This window comes from Penicillium maclennaniae (assembly GCF_028827695.1).
Source record: "Penicillium maclennaniae strain IBT 15551 chromosome Unknown utg000006l:1.0-2513246.0:1.0-2515036.0, whole genome shotgun sequence".
NCBI classification, from domain to species: Eukaryota; Fungi; Ascomycota; class Eurotiomycetes; order Eurotiales; family Aspergillaceae; genus Penicillium; species Penicillium maclennaniae.
The window spans coordinates 322,456-342,701 of record NW_026623218.1 but is presented as its reverse complement, the minus strand read 5'-3'; the positions used below and the strand labels follow the sequence as shown (position 1 = coordinate 342,701).

The following is a 20,246-nucleotide window of genomic DNA, read 5'->3' as shown; positions in this document are numbered from 1 at the left end:
CTTAATTAGCGGCTCTTCGTTATATACACGATGCTCTTCTCACTTAAATAACTGAAGTAATTTGAGATTATTCGTTCGTGATTGGCTTGCCGCATTACTGCTATAATCGACCGCATACGAAGGGGAGGGGCTACACAATAACCGTGTGTTATAGGGGCTATGAAAGAAACCGGGCGTTGGGGCATACTTAGAGTCCTGCTCCCATGATTCGAGCCGTTCAGGCTGAGATATACAGTTAACATTAGGTGGGCTTCGAGTCATCTCCCGAACCACTTGTAGCTTTTCGAGGACACATGTTAGCTTGCTTGAAGGTACCAGATTTGCAAAGACACCGGCAATCAAGGAAAACCACAAGCGAGAAGACGATCCACGAAAATCAAGAATCACAACATCCTACAGCAGTTAGTAGCGTCCTAAATCTGGGCGCGGCCTTCGAGTATCGAGTATGGTGGAAACGAGTGTGGTGGAAACGAGTATGGTGAGAACAAGCGCAAATGAAGGAAGGCTGCATGAGTGAAGGAGAGAGAACGTGATCAAGCCATCTTGCCAGATCGCCATGACGTCTACTTTGTTTGGGCTGTTTGCGGAGAAGATTCCAAGAGTCTCCAAGGAATTTTACAGCATAATACGGATGACTCATTGATACTGTTTATGCAAGACAAAACACCTTGACAGGGGCCTGAAGCCCGCTAATTCAATTTAGCCTAGCGTACTTTGAATTAGGGTTTGGGAAACAATCTACGTGTGCAAGAAGGGGAATCTGATTTCGAATTCGGCAGTATACCATCACTTTGGATATACATTCCCTTGACATTTTGTAGAACACGTCAATGTAATCGAACAGGCCATTACTAATATCGAACTAAATCACCCGATCAAGTCTCTGATCGTAGTCTCATACGCCTCTGGCTCCCTCCCAAGAATCTCCTTAATATCCCCCGTAACAGCAGCAGTCTCACCTCTCCTGATCCCCTCCCACGCGGTAGCCCATTCCCTCGAAAGATCGACCCCATGATAAGTGTGCAATCCTCCATGTTTCAGCTTGACATAATCATCAACCGATATCTCTCTGATCCTCAAATCTCTTCCCAGAACTCTCCCCAGAATTTTCACCGTTTCTGAAAGTGAATACTCCTTCTGACCAGTCAAAAGAAGTTTCTCATTCGTGTACTTGAAACTCGCCGGATCTTTGACGTAGGAGGCGATAAGCCGTGCGGTGGCTTCGCCCAACTCGTCGCGTTTGACCCATGCGACACCCGGACCGGATCCATTGTGTGGGATTGTGATCTCGTTGTTGGATGACGAGGGGTCAAACCAGGATGTGTAGATTGGGTATGATTCTGAGTATATTCCCTCGCGAACAACGGTGTAGCTTATTTTATCCGTGAGCGAAGCTAAATAGGCCTCAATTTGAAGATGTGCACCCATCACTTGCGCAACGCTGGTATCTGTCAATCCGGCGAATGCAAGAGAAGAGTAAAAGACATGTTTCACACCACTAGCGATAGCGGCGTCGATAGCGATGCGGTGGACCTACTAGAGTCAAATTGATGTATTCCACAGCTAGTGGCGATCTTTTACCTTGATTCTATGCTCGATTTCAAAGGACGCATATGAAATCAGCATGAGAGTGTCCACTCCTTCGAATGCATCTTTGAGAGTCTCTGGAGAGTCGTAATCCGCTTTTCGGATCGTCGCGCCGGAGTTCTCATATTCTGTGAGAGTTTCGGGTTTGCGCGCGATCAGAATCAGTTGTGATGCGGGGACTAGTTTTGACAGGTGGTGCGCAATGCTTCCGCCAAGGCCTCCGGCGGCGGGGAAAACTCCGATTTTGGACATCGTGATGGTTTTTATTTCGAGTATCACGCGGTCGGCGATTATAGATTGATTTCACTTGCAATCACTCTGGTCTCTGAAGTTTTTATTGATGTTGTACCCCGCGGCAGGTGGGTTTCACCGTGGATTGATCAGCATCTGCTTATAAATTGTTTCCGTTGCTCCACTCTATATCCGGTTGACCCTGTTTTGAAGTCCAAATCTAGCCGAGGATCAAATGCATGGATGGAAATACGGATAAAATGTTTAGATCTTGCAACTTTTTATCGTAATTAATGAGATGGGATGTATCGATCTAATACTTTACATAATGAGACATCTAGTCTAGGGAGCCAGACCGCCAGTCCCGAAAAGCTCTATCTTTATCCGGTCAGCGGAGACACCCTGTGCCTTGAGGCTTGTTTCCATGTCCGTCATGAATTTCTCTGGTCCACAGATGTAGTATTCGGCGAATTCATGCTCGAGGAATAGATCCTTTGAGTCCAGCCTGCTTAAATCCACGCGTCCGGTGAAGGTGTAGTCCTGACCTTCCTTCTCGGTTGAGGAAGGGTGGCTTGTGAAGAACGTTGTCTGCAAGTTGGGATATCTTGTAGAGAGCGTGGAGATGTGCTCCTTGAACGCGCGCGCGGATGAAGTTCGAGCACCATGGATGAAATGCAGTTTGCGGGTTGTTGACTCCTCAGTGGAGATAAGTGTGTTCAGAATCGAGGTCAACGGCGTCAACCCAACTCCAGCAGAGATCAAAACAATTGGATTCGAAGTTTTTTCTTTGGTCGCTGGCAAAAAGAAGTCGCCCGCCGGGTGTGACACTTTCAGTGTGTCACCCTTGCTGAACGTGTCGTGTAGCAGATTCGACACATAGCCTGGGTGAGCAGCTGCACTGGGGTCCGCAGTGTCGATGCCCAATTCTTTCTTCACGCTGATGCGATAGTAATCTGGGGATGGCTTATCGCTGAGAGAGTACTGGCGCGGCTGGATATGCTTGAGCTCGGGGACGTACACTTGAACGGAGATGTACTGGCCTGGACGGAAGGAAGGTAGAGGTTTGCCGTCCACAGGGGCGAGGTAGAAAGACGTAATCTCATCAGACTCCTCGATTTTATCCGTGATGCGGAACTCACGCCAGTCGGTCCAATCTGCGCTTTGTTCGTATAACTTCCTTTCACGAGAGATCATGAGATCCGCAAGTTGCCAGTAGGCTGTAGCCCAGGCGTCTTTGATTTCTGGAGTCAAAGCTTCGCCAAGAACTTGGCTCATTGCTTCGAGGAGGTACTTGGCGACGACCGAGTAGTGCTCGGGCTGGACGTAGAGCGATGCATGCTTGTTGCAGATCAATTCGACCGCCGAGGTCAATGCAGCCAGATCGTCGATGTGGGCGGCATATGCGTAAAGAGCACCGGCCAAAGCTCGCGGTTGGTGACCGTTGACTTGATTGGGGATATTGAAGATGCTGTTCAACGATGGGTTCTCGTCGAGTAGGTTCTTGTAGAACACAGATGTAATGGTGTTGCCATGCTCGGCTAGAACGGGCACGGTGGTCTTGATGAGCTTGATTTGATCAGCTGTTAACCCAGCATTGGAGCCCATGATGATGTGCGTGAATGAGATTGATGAATGATCTTAAAAGAGAAGCCTCGAATGTGCTTTGTGTGCGTTGATGTTGATGCAGAATAATCCGCAAACAAGGGCCATCTGTGAGGTATTTAAAGCGAAACAAAAAACCATCCAATTTACGGATATATCCGCGGCGACTTAGCCGAATCTAGACCTGACAGTCTGGTACCTGGTCGTTGCGGATACTGCGGTGAAAATTTGACTCGAGTCAAAGCATCTCGCGGAGATACAGCGGAGAAAGGCAAATAACGTTCGATGCGCGCTCTTCTGGAGATTTCTCGGAGCTCTGATCTGATGTTGGACATAACTCCACAATAACGCTAATCTTAAATTTTCAAGTTCCTTCACACAAAAGAAACTACATACTATGCAATGGGTGGTCACGATAAGGTTGACCTGCAGCCTGTCAAAGCGCCAATCGGCTCGGGAACACCCAGTAGTAGGAACCAGTAGACAATTGCTGATCACTAATACAGACGTTCATAGCAAGTAGTCTCATGTGTGAACAATGTTGTGCTTATTAATAATTTATAATGTCGACTTTCAGAGTGGACCCGGCCCCGGTCACTTCCCGTAAATCTCCGACCGGTCAGCCCATCCACGAGAATATTCAGGGAAATCAACCCAGCACCACACATTCCACCCGTGACACGCAGAACCTGCAGTTCATGGGATTGGTACTTAGTTTCGTATGGAGATAGTTTCCAACCTGATGCCGATTGGCTGTTCAGGACGATCGAGTTCGTACCGAGTCCTTGAATAGACATAACATGAATCTATTTGTCTTTGACTCCACTGGCATGCAGGCATGAATCCCCACCAAAATCATCGTCTCTATTCTAAATTAGTATCATACCACCCACTGATGAGAAGTAATTGCTCTTCGCGCGAGTCCTGCGTGTATAGTCCCTGGGTGGACAACTGCGGCACACCGTACTCCTTGATTCAGAAAATCAGGGTCCTAGCCCATCTCATTGAACCCTGATATCTAGAACAAATCATCGAAATCTTAGAAGAAATGTTCTCTAAGCGATTCACCTACTTCGAGACACCGATCCAATCTCCGCCACCCAGCAACTAAACTCTATGTGGGCTTCATTTCGCTGACCATCATGAATAGCACACGCGCAGAAACTCCAGTACCAAATGATTGGTTCCTACCCACAACAATATAAACGACCGTGTCTTGGACGGCTAGCCACAGCTGGCCGTTCTAGACACTTCGGATAATCCGTTTGCGGAAGCCCGGGAGTTCCCGTCCAACAACGAGGTGCCATTGATGCCCCACCGCCTCATTTACAAACATGGGACAATCTGTATCCTGACCTCATCACTACTTCCTCGGGCGTATATACTGATTTGTGTCGAGCGGTAAGCTGCGCTGCTTACTCGAAGTGGTAAACAGTGGGATTCGAGTAAAGTCTATTCCATTGTCTTTGTGGTAGCAGCTTGCTATTTCCCTACCCCAAGACCTGGTCGATGATACCTGGATCGGGCTGTGAGGGAGATTGTAACATATGGTGACGTCTGTGATGGCTGGGCCTATACAATAAGTATTTTTCCATGTACCCATACGCCATATGAACGGGGCATTTGACCGAGCAATTGATTTTAATTTCTAAATCTCATTTCTTTCTCACTGATCGACACAAGGTCAATTGACAAAATGGCTTTCGGTAGACACAAGCGCGGTGGCTCCGGGGTATCGGATCCCTCTACGATGGGAGAGAGTCGGAGTAATCGTGCACAGCTGCCAATGCTGCAGATGCCCGACAAATTCCGGTATAACCTGCTGTGTGTCTTCGGCGAATTCGTTGGCACGTTTATGTTCTTGTTGTTCTCTTTTGCTGGAACCCAGGTTTCCAACACACCTAAGGCTCCTGATGGGTCACCTCCGAACACCTCCAACTTGCTATACACTTCTCTGTGTTTCGGTTTCTCGTTGACTGTCAATGTCTGGGCTTTCTTCCGTGTCACTGGTGGTCTTTTCAATCCCGCCGTGACTCTCGCGCTCTGTCTTACTGGTGGCATGCCTGCGCTGCGCGGTCTCATGGTTTTCCCTGCCCAGTTAGTTGCGGGAATTGCCGCGGCTGGTGTGGTGAGCGCCATGTTCCCGGGTGCACCAAACTTCACGACTCGTCTGGGCGGCGGCGCCTCCATTTCCCAGGGTCTTTTCATTGAGATGTTTCTTACCGCGCAACTTGTCTTTGTGATCATCATGCTTGCTGTCGTGAAGCACAAGTCAACCTACCTGGCTCCAGTGGGAATTGGTCTTGCATTCTTCCTGTGTGAGCTTGTCGGTACGTATCCTATTTGTCACTCATCTTCCCCAATTCAGCCTAACATATCTTCTAGGTGATTATTACACCGGTGGCTCCCTCAACCCTGCCCGTTCCCTCGGTCCAGACGTGATCAACCGCCAGTTCCCCGGATATCACTGGATCTACTGGGTTGGCCCTCTACTCGGATCCCTGCTGGCTTCTGGTTTCTATCATCTACTTTGCTGGTTCCGCTGGGAGAATATTAACCCGGGCCAGGATTACAACGAGTGGGAGACTAAGGCCCGCACAAACTCCATACTTTCTGAAAACACCATAACTGATCATGTCCACGGCCCTTCTAGTCAGTCCCCACGCAATGGTCAGACTCATAACTCTTATATGTCTCCTTCTGGGGCTCAGACTTATACGGATGCTCCAAATAGTACTGCTGTGAACCAGAATGATCAGACGACTCCCAGGATTGAAGTTTCCCCCAGCAGCAGGTCTGAGAAATTACCAGACATGATTTTTTTTGGCATGATGAGAATAATGACTTGGATGGATGAGCACATGACTTCAATGTGTTGCGGTGGATCACCGTCGCACATTGTGCCTTTGACCACATGTGCATGTTAATGTGGCAACATGCTTCGCGATCTTGTCGTAGATTCCATGAACTTTTATTTTGCTTGTTGATACCTTTACTGTGACACCTATCTTTTCATTAATATATATTGACCCATTGGTCATGTTGGTACTTCTGACTGGCATCCTTTCTCGAGCATATCCGAGCCGCTACATTAAAATGTGGAAACTCCACCAAATGCGACAAATGAGGCTGATTGGCCGGTAGAAAGAAACTTCCACACCGTAATACGCCGAGGCCCACCAGCGGCCAGTGTTTTGACTGAGACTTCAGCGCTCTTGAGCGAAAGCGACAGGAAATGGACTATGGCATTGTAATTCACCACTCCTCCAAGGTGTTAACCTGTGCGTTCAGAAGGCAGAGCCCCTATGAGTCTATCTTCACATGGAGGGCCAAGCTGATTGACAAACCGATCATCCAATAAAGCGACGGATCACCGGCCCTCACCCTTCGTAGCTTATCCACCATGCAAGCCAAGACCATTTGAGGAATGGGAACGGGATCACCCCTCGCTCTGTAATTTTGGATTGCGGGTAATTTCAAATTAATCAGGGATGGGACAGGACGGTGCGATCACCTTTCTGGCCCCTTGTTGTGACTAGGATCGCGAATCCCAACATGACACGCGATGCACCTACGATCTCAGGGCGCATCGGATCCCAAACACGATCGCTTCAATCAGCGCGCTTCCCCTCTCAACTTAGCTCCACAGCTCCACAGATGCGAGGCTAGGCCGAGACTCAAGTCGAGTGCAGCTTTCAACTCGAATCCCCCAAAAATGCTCATCCCTGCCACTTGGTGGTCGTATACTCTTCATAATGCATAACGGGGTTTCCGCCTCCGTGTCCGCGCCCGAGGCTGCGCTCGAGCTGGCGGATCCAGATGATTCGCAGCTGCTGGGTATGTTTGATGTTCAGGTTCTCCATACTCGCGTTTTGACTCGGTCGCTGACGGGAGCCGGCTAGCCAAAATGGGATATAAGCAGGAACTCAGAAGACAGTATTCCACCGTCCAGGTTTTTGCGATCGCGTTTAGTATTATGGGACTTGTACCGAGTATTGCGTCGACTTTGTCGTTTTCGTTGCCTGCGGGTCCCGTGGGAATGGTTTGGGTAGGTTGTGCCGGTGATATTGTTTACCGTGAGGTGATGGGTGTAGGAGTGGGAGTCTGACGTTTGTAGGGATGGTTCATGGCGAGTATCTTCATTATCGTTGTGGGGTTGGCGATGGTCTGATCTTGAGATTCTCTTGTCTCCGAAGATGCTGATTTTACAGTCTGATCTTGCTTCGGCAATGCCTACAGCTGGTGGGTTGTATTGGTGGACGCATCATTTCGCTGGCGAGAGGTATAAGAGGCCTTTCAGTTTCCTGATAGGGTATAGTAACACGCTTGGCCTGATTGGGGGAATTTGCTCTGTGGATTGTAAGTTGGTCTGCACATCTTCAGTGGTTCAAGTATTCACCTTTGCAGATACACTATCCCTGATGATCCTGTCTTGTGTATCCATCTCACGAGACTCGCCCTGGTCTGCCTCGCGCGGAGTCATTTACGGGGTTTATGTCGGACTGATCCTTCTCCATGGATTTTCGGGCGCGTTAACGGGTCGCCTGATGCCAAAAATCCAAACTGCTTGCATTTACATCAACATCGCATTGGTGATCGCCACTGTGGTCGCGTTACCGGTCGGAAAAGTGACGCGAGGCGAATCTTTGAACTCCGGAAGCTACGTCTTCCGCCACATGGACAATGAAACCGAGTGGCCGACAGGATGGGCGTTCATGCTGGCATGGCTTGCTCCGATCTGGTCAATTGGTTCTTTTGATTCATGTGTGCATATGAGCGAAGAGGCCATGCACGCCGCAAAAGCTGTACCATTGGGGATCATGTTCTCTGCTGGCTCAGCGTGTGTCCTTGGTTTTTTGGTGTTGGCTGTCATTGCGGCGACGATGAACCCCAATGTCTCTGTGACTTTGAACAGTAAATTTGGACAACCGATGGCTCAGGTGAGATGATCAGCCTGCTTGGAAGACTCTGGCTAATCTCACCAGATCTATTACGATGCACTTGGCAAAAACGGCGCCCTCGGCTTCATGATAGTACTCTGCATAATCCAATTCCTTATCGGTCTCAGCTTAGTACGTCCATGATTCGAGTTGATTTTTGTAATCTAACCAAGTAGATTGTCGCCGCTTCCAGACAATCCTGGGCTTTCTCCCGAGATGGAGCCCTCCCATTCTCCAATTTCTTCCGACATGTCAGCCAGAGGATCCCGTTCCAGCCCGTGCGAATGATATGTGGCTTGGTCGTGATGTCCATCATACTTGGCTTGCTCTGCTTGATCAACAGCGCCGCTGCAAATGCCTTGTTCTCGCTTTTTGTAGCGAGTAACTATCTATCTTGGGAATGCCGATTTTCTGCCGCTTAGTCTGGGGGCAGGAGAGGTTCGTTCCAGGAGAGTTTTACACCGGGAGGTTTAGTCAGGCGATCGGTACCGTTGCTGTGGTTTACTTGCTGTTTGGAATGATCCTGTCGATGTTTCCTACCACTGGACCGAACCCTTCGCGTAAGTTTGATGTTCACATTCCCCAATAGATGGCTGATCATGTTGCTAGCGTCGAATATGAATTACACCATTGTGATCAACGGGTTTGTCTGGCTTGGATGTATGAGTTACTACTTCCTATTCGCTAGGCGCTGGTATACCGGTCCATGTGTAACGGTTGACGAGCCTAGCTCCGCCAGTTCGAAACACGGGATTTTCACGACTGAAAACTCGCGAGAGAAGACTACTGTCAGTGGTAAAGCAGAGTAGCGATGCTCCTGCCAATCAACAACGCCCTTGGTGCATCTTGATGTGGACCGGATTTCGTAATTCAGTCACTTGTACGTTCCTTTAGCGATAATATACTCTATGTTCATGTTTTCATGCACTTCTCCTCGTCAATGTAGTTTCGGATAGATTTTCCGCCGATGGAAGAAAGAAGTCGCCGAGGACTCGAGTCATGGACGCATACAGGATTACGAGGCAATAAGATTCCGCAGATGATTTTGAATCAAGTTTGGGAAGCCCATCAGGTATAAATCAGGTCGAAATTAAACACATCAAGCTCACTAGACCCTGAATTTATCACTTCCGTTTGCCTTCGGATTATTTCCTGGAGAGTTGCTACTCACCTAGGCGAGAGCGATATTTCCGTTGGTTTCTCCCACTAAGTAATCTCATCTGGAATGACTGAGAGGTGATTCGAGGTCATGGCGGCCACCGCAGATAAATTCAAGCCTTACATACCTCTTGCCGGAGGTGCGGATGACGGCTGGTCTACTGGGGATCAAGCAACAGCAACCTGCTATTGTGGTGCTGTTCAACTGTCATTTGTAAGAATTCCCCGCTCCAGGGCATTTCCACGTCATTCGACGTCTGAGGACCGATAATCGGGACATCCTTGTACCACACATACCAGGGGCTTTCAGCTAATTCTCGCACACAAAGCCTACTCAAGGTCCAGGCCTAATCGATACATTCATTTGCCATTGCACAGACTGCCGAAAGATCACAGCATCGATGTTCGCAGCCAACTTCATCGTAGCAGACACACACTTGCAACACCTTAGGGGGCGCGCCAACCTGAAGACATTCAGCCAGTCGAAGACTATTGAGTCTGGCAGATTGATGACGAATCATTTTTGCTCGACTTGCGGTACGCTGAAGTATCGTGTCGGGGAAGCATTTCCGGGATACAGTATCCTGCGCATTGGTACCGTAGACGATTTCAATTTGCATCGGACTATGCTTAAGCCAAGAGTTGAGCGATACACTAAGGACCGGGTTGGCTGGTTATGTGCTGCGAAAGGTGTCCAACAGGATGGTCCATTTCTGCCGCCGGCTCGAGGGCCGAAAGGGGCTTTGTAAGGGGTAGGAATGAATTAGCCGATGAGGAGTTCAAGATTTAACCGTTGGCGACTGAACGCAAGTATTTCGAAAAGTGTCTTCATTTGAAAGGTCGATTATTGAGATGTAAATAAGTGCCCTGAACCAGGAGTTAAACCCCAGAAATGCCTGCTTTTCCATTTGCAGAGACAAAAATAATCCCCAATATATGACGTTGCCTTCCCCACAATTTCCCATCAATCAACGCCAAGCATTGAGCTTCCCCTCGAATTTGACAACATTCACTTATCACCACTACCCACAATCACTACCACCGTCTCGGTACTCAATCGTCAAGGCTATCTCATCTCCCAGCAGAAGATGAGTCTTGACCATGGAGCCCCACGCGAGTTCGACGACACAGACAGCCTCGAGGTCCCCCATGTCTCCGAAAGCGGAAGCCGGAACGGAGAACCAGTGACCGACAGACCACAAACTCAATGGAAACCCTCATCGCGTACAGCGGAGGAAACCCTGGCAGAGGGGCTATCAAATGAAGATCTGTGGATGCTGATTCGACGTTTTAACAAGGTACGCGAATCGGTGATTTATTTGGGACTCAGGAACCCCTCGGGGCTAACATGTGACTTTAGCAAATCTACCATGTGAAAGCGGTACCGGATGCACAGGCTAGGGATATTGATCTAAATCGGGCCGATGATGAGCATTTTCCACCCGAGAAACTGCGAATGACTGTTGAGAGGTTCTATACGTCTGTCGTTGTGGGTTTGACCGAGTTCTTTCGGCATGTTGGGAGGTTGAGGTCCTGGAAGGAACCGGTTCGGACTTCGATATTCTGCGGTGTATGCTTTCTCCTTTTAGCAACTCATTACCACCGGCTGATCCTCTTTAGGTCTATTTCACATCATGGCTTTTCGATCTTCTGTTACCGGCCATTTTGATTCTTTTGGTTGCTCTCATAATGTTCCCACCTATCCGAGCAATGCTCTTCCCAATGGCCCCGGCGAAGACGGATTCGGATACTTCGAGTGTGGATAGCTCAACAGGTGACCTACCGGAGTCCCATGATAGTTTGACCGGAGCTCCGGAGAACCATAAAGGTGAAGCCGCAGAGCAGGAGGCGAGGAACCTCGTTGACAGTGTTGCGACTATGGCGATGGAAGGTGCCGCTGCCAAATATGGTCAGACTGTCGCTGAAGATGAACCCGACGTGCCGGCTACACCACAACCTTTGTTGGCCATTGAAAGCGCACCAGATGGTCAGCCCGCCGAAGGTCCCGAGGATAAGACCAAAAAGCCGATGAGATCGAAGGCTGCCAAGGGCACAGATAAGGCAATGCGTGTCATTAGCGATATAACGGACATTTATGAGCAATTTGCGAAGTAAGTGCTTTGCTCTACCATTATGACAGAATGCCTAACACCGGAGCAGTCTTTTTTTCTCCAACTCCACCTTTCTATTTAGTCTCTTCAAGACTGCGCCTCTCTAGCATCCTAACCATCATCGCCTTCGTGGCGCCATTCGCGTCTAGTTATTGGATTATCAAGGGCATCGGTTTCACCATTGGCCTCGGATTCTTCGGCGACCCGATATTTGTTTACACATTGGACATGTTGAACCAGAAGGTTCCAAAGTGGCAAGACCATCTCGACATTCAGAAGTACGTCTCTCATTCCAGTACTCGGACCTTCAACTAACAACTTCAGAACACTGCTGAAAGGTGTCCCAACGAACGCCCAACTTACACTGACCCTCCTCCGCATCGGCGAGATTAATTCCTCTCCCCTCCCACCCCCGCCAAGCGCCGAAGACAACGAACGCGCTTGGCCAATCCGCAAGAAATCAAAACCGACGTCTACCTCACAATCCAGCGACCTCGCGTCCCTAAATTCCCCTTCCACGACATCCCTCGGCACGCTCAACAACGAACCTCTACCACCGCCGAAACCCAAACGCCGCTGGGTCTTCAAACTTCTCAAGTTCGTCCGACGCACCATTGCAACCGCCATCCGCGGCCACATAGCCATGGACCGCGCAATGGCCATCGCCGGCTCAGCACACACCAAGAACCTCCTTACCATGCTTCAAAAACGAGGTTTTGTATCCAAACCATTCGGGCCACTCAAATTTGACGCGAAATTTGAGCGGAAGCGTGGCGCGGCCGTTATTGATTCTTCGAAGGAGCCCCCCCGTTCTGTATTTTACGACTTATCAATCTGCGGGTCTCGATGATCTCAGAATTGAGAGCAGGAAGGAGAAGTCTGTGCTCTTCCAGATTCCTGTTACGGATATCAGGGAGTTGAAGAAGACGGAGGGCCTTGGTTGGAAGGGGAAGTTAATTGTTGAGTTGACGGCTGGTAGTAAGGAAGCTGCTGACGGTTTGGTCGTTGGGGGTAAAGATGGACAGAGTTTCCATTTGACGGGAATGAGGTCCAGGAATCAGTTGTTCAATCGGTTGGTTGCCATCGATGCGCAATTTTGGGAGAGTCGGTAAATTCATCACATGAACAGTACACTAGGCTCAATGTAGATTATACCTCAATTAAAAAAAAAGATTTATTGAATATATGAAGAATTAGACGTTGGATGTTGTTATATATTCACTATATGTACATATATCCAGTATTAGATCCGTCTTAGGTACTTATCATTTGAGTCAAAGAAAGTCGTGAAAAAAATGCATGATTCCGCTATGCTTTGTTCCTGGATTGCAGCCATCGTATGCAAGGACTCTCTACAAGGCAGCCATGACACCGAGCATGCCCAGACCCGCAAAAGCAGCACCCATAGCGGAGGGCCCCGAACCGGCAGCATTAGTTCTGGTGCTCGAAGCACCGGAAGCAGTCGACGAAGCAGTGTTGCTCCCCATCTCAGTAGCAGTGTTGCTCCCCGTCTCAGTAGCAGTGTTGCTCCCCGTCTCAGTAGCAGTGCTCGTCGCGCCACTAGCGCGGCTTGTCATAGTAGTCGCCTCAGTGGTAGTGTGACCAGAAGCATCAGTCGTGGTGAACTGTGTAGCCCAAGTGGAAGCCTTGCTAGCAATATCCGAGCCGGCTGAAGCAGCTTCGGAGCCAATAGAGCTGGCCGCGCTGGCAGCTGCGGATCCGATTGAGGCAGCGTCGCCGGTGAGAGTGGAAATGGCAGCTGAGCCGCCAGTTTCAACAGCGTGAGCGATGGAAGTCGCTTCCGCGACGGCTTCGGAGCCGATTGATGCGCCGCCAGCGGCGGCTGTGGCCACAATGCCTTCGGCGGCGGTGACTATGGAGTCCAAGTCCTGGGCATAGGCGGCGGTGGAGAGGAAGAGGGCGGTTGTGAGGAGGGTGAACTTCATTTTGGTGGTTGAGGTAGTGTGCTTTGAGTTGATTGAACAAGTAGAGGTGCAAGGTTTTGCTTCTTTATATAATAGAGTGTGGGATGATTCTATACCTGATCTGGGGAGCATGGGAGTCCTTATATGTGCCGCCACGAAATTGCGGCCCCCATAAAGTGCCAACTTTAGTCTCCCGTGGCAATGCGAAATCCGCCCCGAATCGTTCCCAGTATGATCAACCGCCGATGGAGCGTTTCGTGTGGTCAAGCCAATCGTCAACTTACGACCCACACTGACGGGCCTCTCCTGACTAAGTGGATTTCCAGTCTCCCGCGTTTTCTGGAAGGTTACCATGTGCTGTACATTCTGTAAGCAGGGTCTTGCATCTACAGTACATGGGTAGGGCTATGGCTATGGCTATGCATCCCGAATATAGAATTTTTTGGTTTGGATATTCGGCTGCCTTCAAACCTTGGCCCAACCGGATTTTCACGGCAACATCGCCGCCACGTCCCACCCCTGAGGTCAGGTCCCATCGGGGAAGATCTCCACAGATCAGCAACCATAGGTTGCGCGTGTGGACCGCGGCATCACTTGCCTATCTGCTGTGGCCTCCTTTAGGGCCCGTGACTGTTTTTGTTTTGACTCTTGGCGAGTGCAACCATGCCCAGGTTGAATTGCACCGTCTAGATCTTGTTTCATTGCAGCCAAGATCTGAATGGACGTCGTGTTGAGACGCTAGAGACTCGACTCCATCCCCGACGCCACTGGGGCGAAGTCGAAGGATTGGCGTTTTGGCGTCTTTGGAAGCCTTAGGCATAACTCACAGCCACAATTAGTCACGTGTGTTTCTTAAAATAAAACACAGCCCTGGACACCTGAAGTCTCAGCTTGGCTTCCTCCGACGACTGGTGCTTCATGAAAGCTATATGGGAAACATGAAGATCTAGATCCTCTGAAATTTGTCCTGGCTTGATATGTGACCAATGACGCTGATTAATGTAACATCAACGCAATGCACACTTGTGCCGTCCCAGCAGACTCTCAATGTTTCATGATTTTCAGCCTGAAAACATTTACCCTTACCGCTATTCTGAGGAGTCTTATTTACTAGTACGTCTTCTCTTATACTTAATGGGGTTACAAAGATCGTAGAGTAAACCCTTCCGAAGTTGATTTGGGTTGGGGCTCGATTGCTCCTTGATCGAACTATTCACTTAGTTCGTTGATCGTGAGGTCCAATATAGTGGGCTTGTATACCTAGATAGCGGTACATATCGAGCTTGAGAATGGCTCTTCTACTGCACATACTCGAACAATGTAAAATGTGTATCTACGCTTTTGCACAACTTGTCAATGTAATCTGACAAAATCATCATTGAAAATATGTTCAAGAATAAGTCATCCAGCCACCATCAAGTCTCAAATTGTGTATAAGCCTGAATTATACCCTCCCAACCACCGGGATGATTTGCCTCACGCGGGTTTGTCATCCCATCAAGCACCATGACATCCGTCTTGCGAGTATTGATGGAATACCAAACCAAGTTCACTGGCGCGCCTGTCACGCGCATCATGTTACTCTGACATTTGCCATCGCAGGGCTCGTTGTAAAGTCCATTCCAGGAGCCGTCGAAGAAAGCCCAGGCTGCGGAGTTGTAGAGCGCGATATTGGAGCCGCCATCAACATTGGTCGCGAGGGCCGAGCGGCATTTGTCGTCATCGGCACTGCACCATGAGTAGTCGGGGTCACCGAGTTCCGCATTTGCGGTCCATGGGGCGGGCGCCTTCTCAAATTCACCTGAGCCTTGCATGTAGGGTGTCTCGCTTTGGAGGAGGCCGGCGTAGACGTTGGCGGCGTGGTGGAAGTTGTACTGGTAGAGCCAATGGTGTTCGGAACCCGTTCCTGTGAGCCAGGTTGCATTTTTTGATTCCACAAGAATGCCACGACCCGTGGAAATGATGGTGAAAATGGAGGTGCTGTCGAGGTTGTGGTCTGCTGTCCACCCCCAGAAATTCTCAATGTATGCCGATGAGCTCTCTGTGAGGTGCATCACCATATATGCGGCCATGCAGTCTTTGGTGTCCTGTGAGGTGCACACGTTCGAAATAGTTGTCTCGGCGGTACCGCCCACTGTTACCATGGTGTTCCACATGCCCACATCACCTGGCCGTGCACCAGCCGCGTTGATCTCCACGACAATGGCCCCGGGGAGAACTTCGCCGACTGAGAAGCGCATGTCCTGGATCTCGATATTTCCGACGTCGCCCGGGTTTCCGACTCGGACGATAGCTTTGGGGGCGGACGGATCCTTGAATGCATCACCGTATCCCGAGATGACGGCCCATGCCTCGCCCACAATGCGTGTACCCACAGGAATGAGGATGGTGTCCGAAACTCTGTAGACTCCAAATGGGAAATAAGTAATCTTGCAGTTTGCTGCATTCTCGGCCAAGATGTGGTTAAGTGATTGGGTATCATCGGTCCGGCCATCACCCATCACCGGATACTCGGAGACAGCCTTCACATTGACAATATCAGCGCTGCTGTAGTCCGCATACGATGGTTGAGCCTTAATGAAGTAACTTCCATCCACGAGCAGGCTCGCAGGCCGCTGCGTGATCCAGGTTTTACCAGTCTCGTATTCACCAGGAACAGCGGTACCCCAGGCCCAAGTGTCAACATGGCCCGTGGAGGCCAAATGTATCGATCCATTGACATCGACGACAATATCTGTTGTAGAGTCGTGGGCCAAGTTCTGAATAAGAAGTTGACTGTTCTGGTTCCCACTGTCATGGGACGAGTCATATAATCGGACCACGGGCCCACGAGCAGCTGACGTTTTGGAGTCAAGAAGTACCATGCTTCCCAGGCCATTTCGACCCATGTCAATAGCAAGCTTACAGCTGACGAAGGTAGCGCTCTGAAGAAGAACTGTCCATCCGCCCTTGGCATTGAAAGCCGTATCGCAGGACTCAAAAAAGATGTTTTTGAAGTTGACTTGCTGATTTGAGTTGATGATACCAGTCGCACCACCTTGAATATTCTATCTCTATCTTAGCATTTTAACCAATTAAGGAATCTGTCAGATTGACTTACCACATCGGTCACGGCAATGGTTGAGCCGGCCAAAATGTCGATACCAGTGTGTCCCGTAGATCCGACTGGCATACGGATCTGGATGTTTGTGAGCCCGGATCCCTGAGCCACGCCCCACTGAAGTGCAGTGATGGATGTTGCAGGCGCAACTGCAGTCGTGTCAAGGATGACATTTTTCATTAAAGTCATGAAGCTGGTCTCCGGTTGGCCGGCCTTTTCGTCGTAACCTAGGACAAGATATTGTCCCACAAAATCTGGAGCCGCTCGGATGATGGGTGGGTTAGATGGATTTCCAACAATGATTGTGCCGACTGTCAGCTTCAGTGTGCTTTTAAGAGTATAAATACCCCCAGGCAAATACACTTCAGCTGGGTAGCGTGTCACGCCCTTGCCTTTACGGGTGCCACCGTTGTTATCATCATCAATGGCATTTTGTAATTTCGCTGTCTGGTCGCCTGATCCATCATTCACCACTAAGTAGTCCATAACATTGCGGTACACCGCATATTTGTTTGTGCCTGTGACATAAGGGGCAAAGCCAGCGCCCTGTTGGTTGTGATCCATGTCATCAAACCAGTAAGCGTTGGATGTCTTTTCGGATGGACCAGCGCATGTCTTTGTGGCAGGATCAGCATATTTGGAGCTCGATCTAATCAGATATCAGCATTGAAGAATTTGGGGGTCAATGCTCCACTCACGGCGTTGAGGCAGGAGTCGGTATGGAAGTTGTTGGCGAGCTGGACGGCGAGGTCGGAATGGCAATGCTTGAACTCGAAGGCGTTGCGGTAGCAACAATGACCGAGGTTGCCAGTGTTGACAGGCTGGCAATTTGATGAATTGGAGCAGGGGAGCCTGTATTCAATGCCTGGGCGGAAGAGCTCGAGCTCAAGGAGCTTGGACTTGGATTACTCAAGCCTGGCAACGACAATCCAGCAAGCAATGAAGCAAACCAGGCTGGAACATGACCGTTTCTAGAGCCTGGAACCGGCTCATAGCCTGGGAGGTGGGTTCCATTACGAGGAATGATAGCCCCGGACACTGTAGCTGCAGTAGCTACCAACGTAGTGAGAGACAGTGAGCTCCGCATCCTGATCGTGGAGGTTTCGACGCCAACCAGGATATGAAGAGGTGATGAGAGTTGAGAGAATGAAAAGAAGGACGACACTTTTGTATGCCAGGCACGGAGCGCGCCGCAACAGTCGCCGACGACTGGTATGGACGCGGGGCATCCCTCGCCTGGAATGCTGTCACGGACGTGTACCTACTTGGCCAGAGCCTTGGGGATCAACACCCCTTGCCATCTTCGGGATCTCTGAAAGTGCTGGCTAGAGCGCGATACACAAAGTTCCTGCTAGTCAGAAAGTCCTCTCTACATTACTTGTGCTCATTTTGTCTCTTCTTGATGCTGTGTGGTGATGAACACACGAAGACATCGATTTGGGTAATGTTTAGTTTTGGTCTTGCCCGGTCGGGAACTTGGGGTATGGAACTTGGGGTATGTAAACACGAGTTCGCAGATACATTATCTTGTACACCACAACCCTGGGCAAGTCAAGCCGATGAGATGCAAAACCGAGTAAATGCTTTGGAAATGGCCAATTGTGGGTTAATGGAACTCGGGCCTGAATGACATAGTGCAGCTGCGTGAAGGCACACCCGTCGTCCGACCCTCTTCGAATTCTGCTTACACGATCGTCTTCAACAAGATAGGTCACCCGGTTGTGCCATTTTTATTGTTTTAAAAGCGGTATTCAATTGTAATCATCTTTCGAACCCTGCTGGAGAAATCCCTTGAATTACCCGGCTTCTAGCCCGACACATCCTTCGGTCATTTCTTGGCTTATTTCACGCGTGCCAGCCTATCAGAGAGATACCCTCCGGTCGCGCGTATCTGAGCGATTTTATCAAACAGAAAAGGGAAACTTACCAAATACGCCAAAAATGTCTCGCCCTTGGCCAAGAATGGCGTTTCTCCTTCATCATCGGGCAGATCCATGGGGCGTTTCCTTGGCATTTTACCCCGTGATGAACCATTTCATCCAGCAGCAACACTAGACCGGAGAAAACTAGGTGCAAGCGCCGCCGAGGCCCGATTGTCACGATGGTGGAAACTATCCCGTTGTAAATAACTTTAGTTGTATCTTCCACCAGGACCGTGCAAGCTTCAATTCCTAAAGCTAGAAAATGGACAAGAATATATTTACATAGCCCCAGCGATGAACACGGGTCTGCCGAGATCACGAAGATTGTATGGGGTGAGCACGAAAGTGAAACGAAATGGGTCAAGTTGTCTCTAGCTCGACCTCATTGATTGGATTGGATTTCCCCAGTACTTTTGAGGCCTTTGTACATACTGGACGGAGGTCAAAGATACTCTGCGATTTTCAAATATCACCGAATCAAAGCCGTTTATCACCCGATTGTGGTGGCTACTATTGACTTATCATTCGTTCCACCTATCGCCGAACTCTTTTAGAACGACTGATATCTGCGTTTGTAGCAGAGTACTGCAATCAATGCTGTCGGTGATTCACAACCAGTATCTGGAGACGATAGAACAAAGTGTTCCCTCGAAGGAATATAATGGTATTACTGCAGTTCTGGGCTAATGAGTGAAGGCGCACGTGAGTAATTCACACTGTTCGGGTCACGACGTTCTAGTGGAGATCCGACCGATGGATACATGCTATCAATTGTTTCTTATTTTCGCCTAAATTGAAAGCCTCGCGATTTTGAGTGATTAATCAACGACAGCCTGCCCCGCTCTAGCCCAGGCTACCTGGGCCGAGCCGTTCCGGGACAAGTGACCCGAATCACAACCCTTACCATCTGGATAATTATGGTGCTTAGACCCTTGGAATATTAAAGTCAAAGACAGCTCGCTAGTCGAGACTAGCTTTTGGGCGTTCATAGCTATCACAATAGGGGCATGACAGCCTCGACCTCCCACCTAAATACCAAGCTTTTCCATTATCTCCTATTAGTGGGCCGATGCCCGCTTCGCAAATGCTATTCGTGGAGAACCCAAACCGCGTGGGGAGTGCACAGCCTCTGACGCGAGACCTGGCGAATAAGCTCATCGTACCTCAAGCCAACGGCACCCATTGCAGACCCTGACTCCGTTGACCTCAGGCAGCATGTTTTAAAGGGGAGGTGCAGGTCTCTCCTCATCCCCGACTCCCCATTAACGGCAAAATCTCAGCAGCTCGGTTTTATTACCCACACCCTTCATCATGCGATTCGATATTTCATTCCTTCTAGCTCTCATCGTCCCGGCCTTGGCCTCTGACTGGACTCTCTGGAGCTACAGTGCTTACCAAGACAACTGGTGTGCGGGCGAAGAGCGCTTCACGGTTGGAAGTTATCCGAAAGACTCCCATTGTTACCCAGTGGAGGATGGGTTCGGCATGGCGATCGCGGGGGAGTTTGACGATACTGCACGCCTGACAGCTTATTTGGGGGAATATTGTACCGGCGATGTTTTCGATGCCATCCCCCCTAGGACGTGCTTTGCTGCAGGGAACGGGGTGCCAATTCGGTCTTATTCAATCTCACGCTAGCTGGGTTAGTCTTGTCCATGCAAAATTAATTT

The 20,246-nt window shown here is 49.6% G+C and overlaps 8 protein-coding genes across 8 annotated transcripts; 4 read left to right on the top strand and 4 right to left on the bottom strand.

Annotated features, from left to right (window-relative positions):
* Positions 1-867: 867 nt before the first annotated feature.
* Positions 868-1,839, bottom strand: N7477_006362 (uncharacterized protein; the record flags this gene model as incomplete). The annotated part of the gene is made up of 2 exons (XM_056968025.1): positions 868-1,533; positions 1,582-1,839. 2 exons carry the CDS (start codon positions 1,837-1,839, stop codon positions 868-870), a joined length of 924 nt encoding a protein of 307 aa, XP_056820821.1.
* Positions 1,840-2,160: 321 nt separating this feature from the next.
* On the bottom strand, positions 2,161-3,423 carry fhpA (flavohemoprotein; the record flags this gene model as incomplete). The annotated part of the gene is made up of 1 exon (XM_056968024.1): positions 2,161-3,423. The coding sequence occupies one exon, from the start codon at positions 3,421-3,423 to the stop codon at positions 2,161-2,163; it is 1,263 nt and encodes a 420-aa protein (XP_056820820.1).
* A 1,693-nt stretch (positions 3,424-5,116) lies between these two features.
* On the top strand, positions 5,117-6,196 carry N7477_006360 (uncharacterized protein; the record flags this gene model as incomplete). Its single annotated transcript, XM_056968023.1, has 3 exons — positions 5,117-5,750; positions 5,806-6,072; positions 6,180-6,196. 3 exons carry the CDS (start codon positions 5,117-5,119, stop codon positions 6,194-6,196), a joined length of 918 nt encoding a protein of 305 aa, XP_056820819.1.
* Positions 6,197-7,175: 979 nt separating this feature from the next.
* On the top strand, positions 7,176-9,169 carry N7477_006359 (putative GABA permease (Uga4); the record flags this gene model as incomplete). The annotated part of the gene is made up of 9 exons (XM_056968022.1): positions 7,176-7,257; positions 7,323-7,468; positions 7,538-7,585; positions 7,632-7,779; positions 7,828-8,360; positions 8,406-8,492; positions 8,537-8,741; positions 8,783-8,920; positions 8,970-9,169. 9 exons carry the CDS (start codon positions 7,176-7,178, stop codon positions 9,167-9,169), a joined length of 1,587 nt encoding a protein of 528 aa, XP_056820818.1.
* Positions 9,170-9,609: 440 nt separating this feature from the next.
* Positions 9,610-10,267, top strand: N7477_006358 (GFA family protein; the record flags this gene model as incomplete). Its single annotated transcript, XM_056968021.1, has 2 exons — positions 9,610-9,732; positions 9,848-10,267. The coding sequence occupies 2 exons, from the start codon at positions 9,610-9,612 to the stop codon at positions 10,265-10,267; spliced, it is 543 nt and encodes a 180-aa protein (XP_056820817.1).
* Positions 10,268-10,606: 339 nt separating this feature from the next.
* On the top strand, positions 10,607-12,741 carry N7477_006357 (uncharacterized protein; the record flags this gene model as incomplete). Its single annotated transcript, XM_056968020.1, has 6 exons — positions 10,607-10,816; positions 10,879-11,088; positions 11,139-11,629; positions 11,737-11,907; positions 11,954-12,443; positions 12,493-12,741. 6 exons carry the CDS (start codon positions 10,607-10,609, stop codon positions 12,739-12,741), a joined length of 1,821 nt encoding a protein of 606 aa, XP_056820816.1.
* A 240-nt stretch (positions 12,742-12,981) lies between these two features.
* On the bottom strand, positions 12,982-13,575 carry N7477_006356 (putative GPI anchored protein; the record flags this gene model as incomplete). The annotated part of the gene is made up of 1 exon (XM_056968019.1): positions 12,982-13,575. The coding sequence occupies one exon, from the start codon at positions 13,573-13,575 to the stop codon at positions 12,982-12,984; it is 594 nt and encodes a 197-aa protein (XP_056820815.1).
* A 1,394-nt stretch (positions 13,576-14,969) lies between these two features.
* Positions 14,970-17,690, bottom strand: N7477_006355 (glycoside hydrolase family 55 protein; the record flags this gene model as incomplete). The annotated part of the gene is made up of 3 exons (XM_056968018.1): positions 14,970-16,601; positions 16,655-17,303; positions 17,353-17,690. Coding segments are annotated over 3 exons (2,619 nt in total), but the record flags the coding sequence as incomplete, so codon positions are not given.
* Between the last annotated feature and the right edge of the window lie 2,556 nt (positions 17,691-20,246).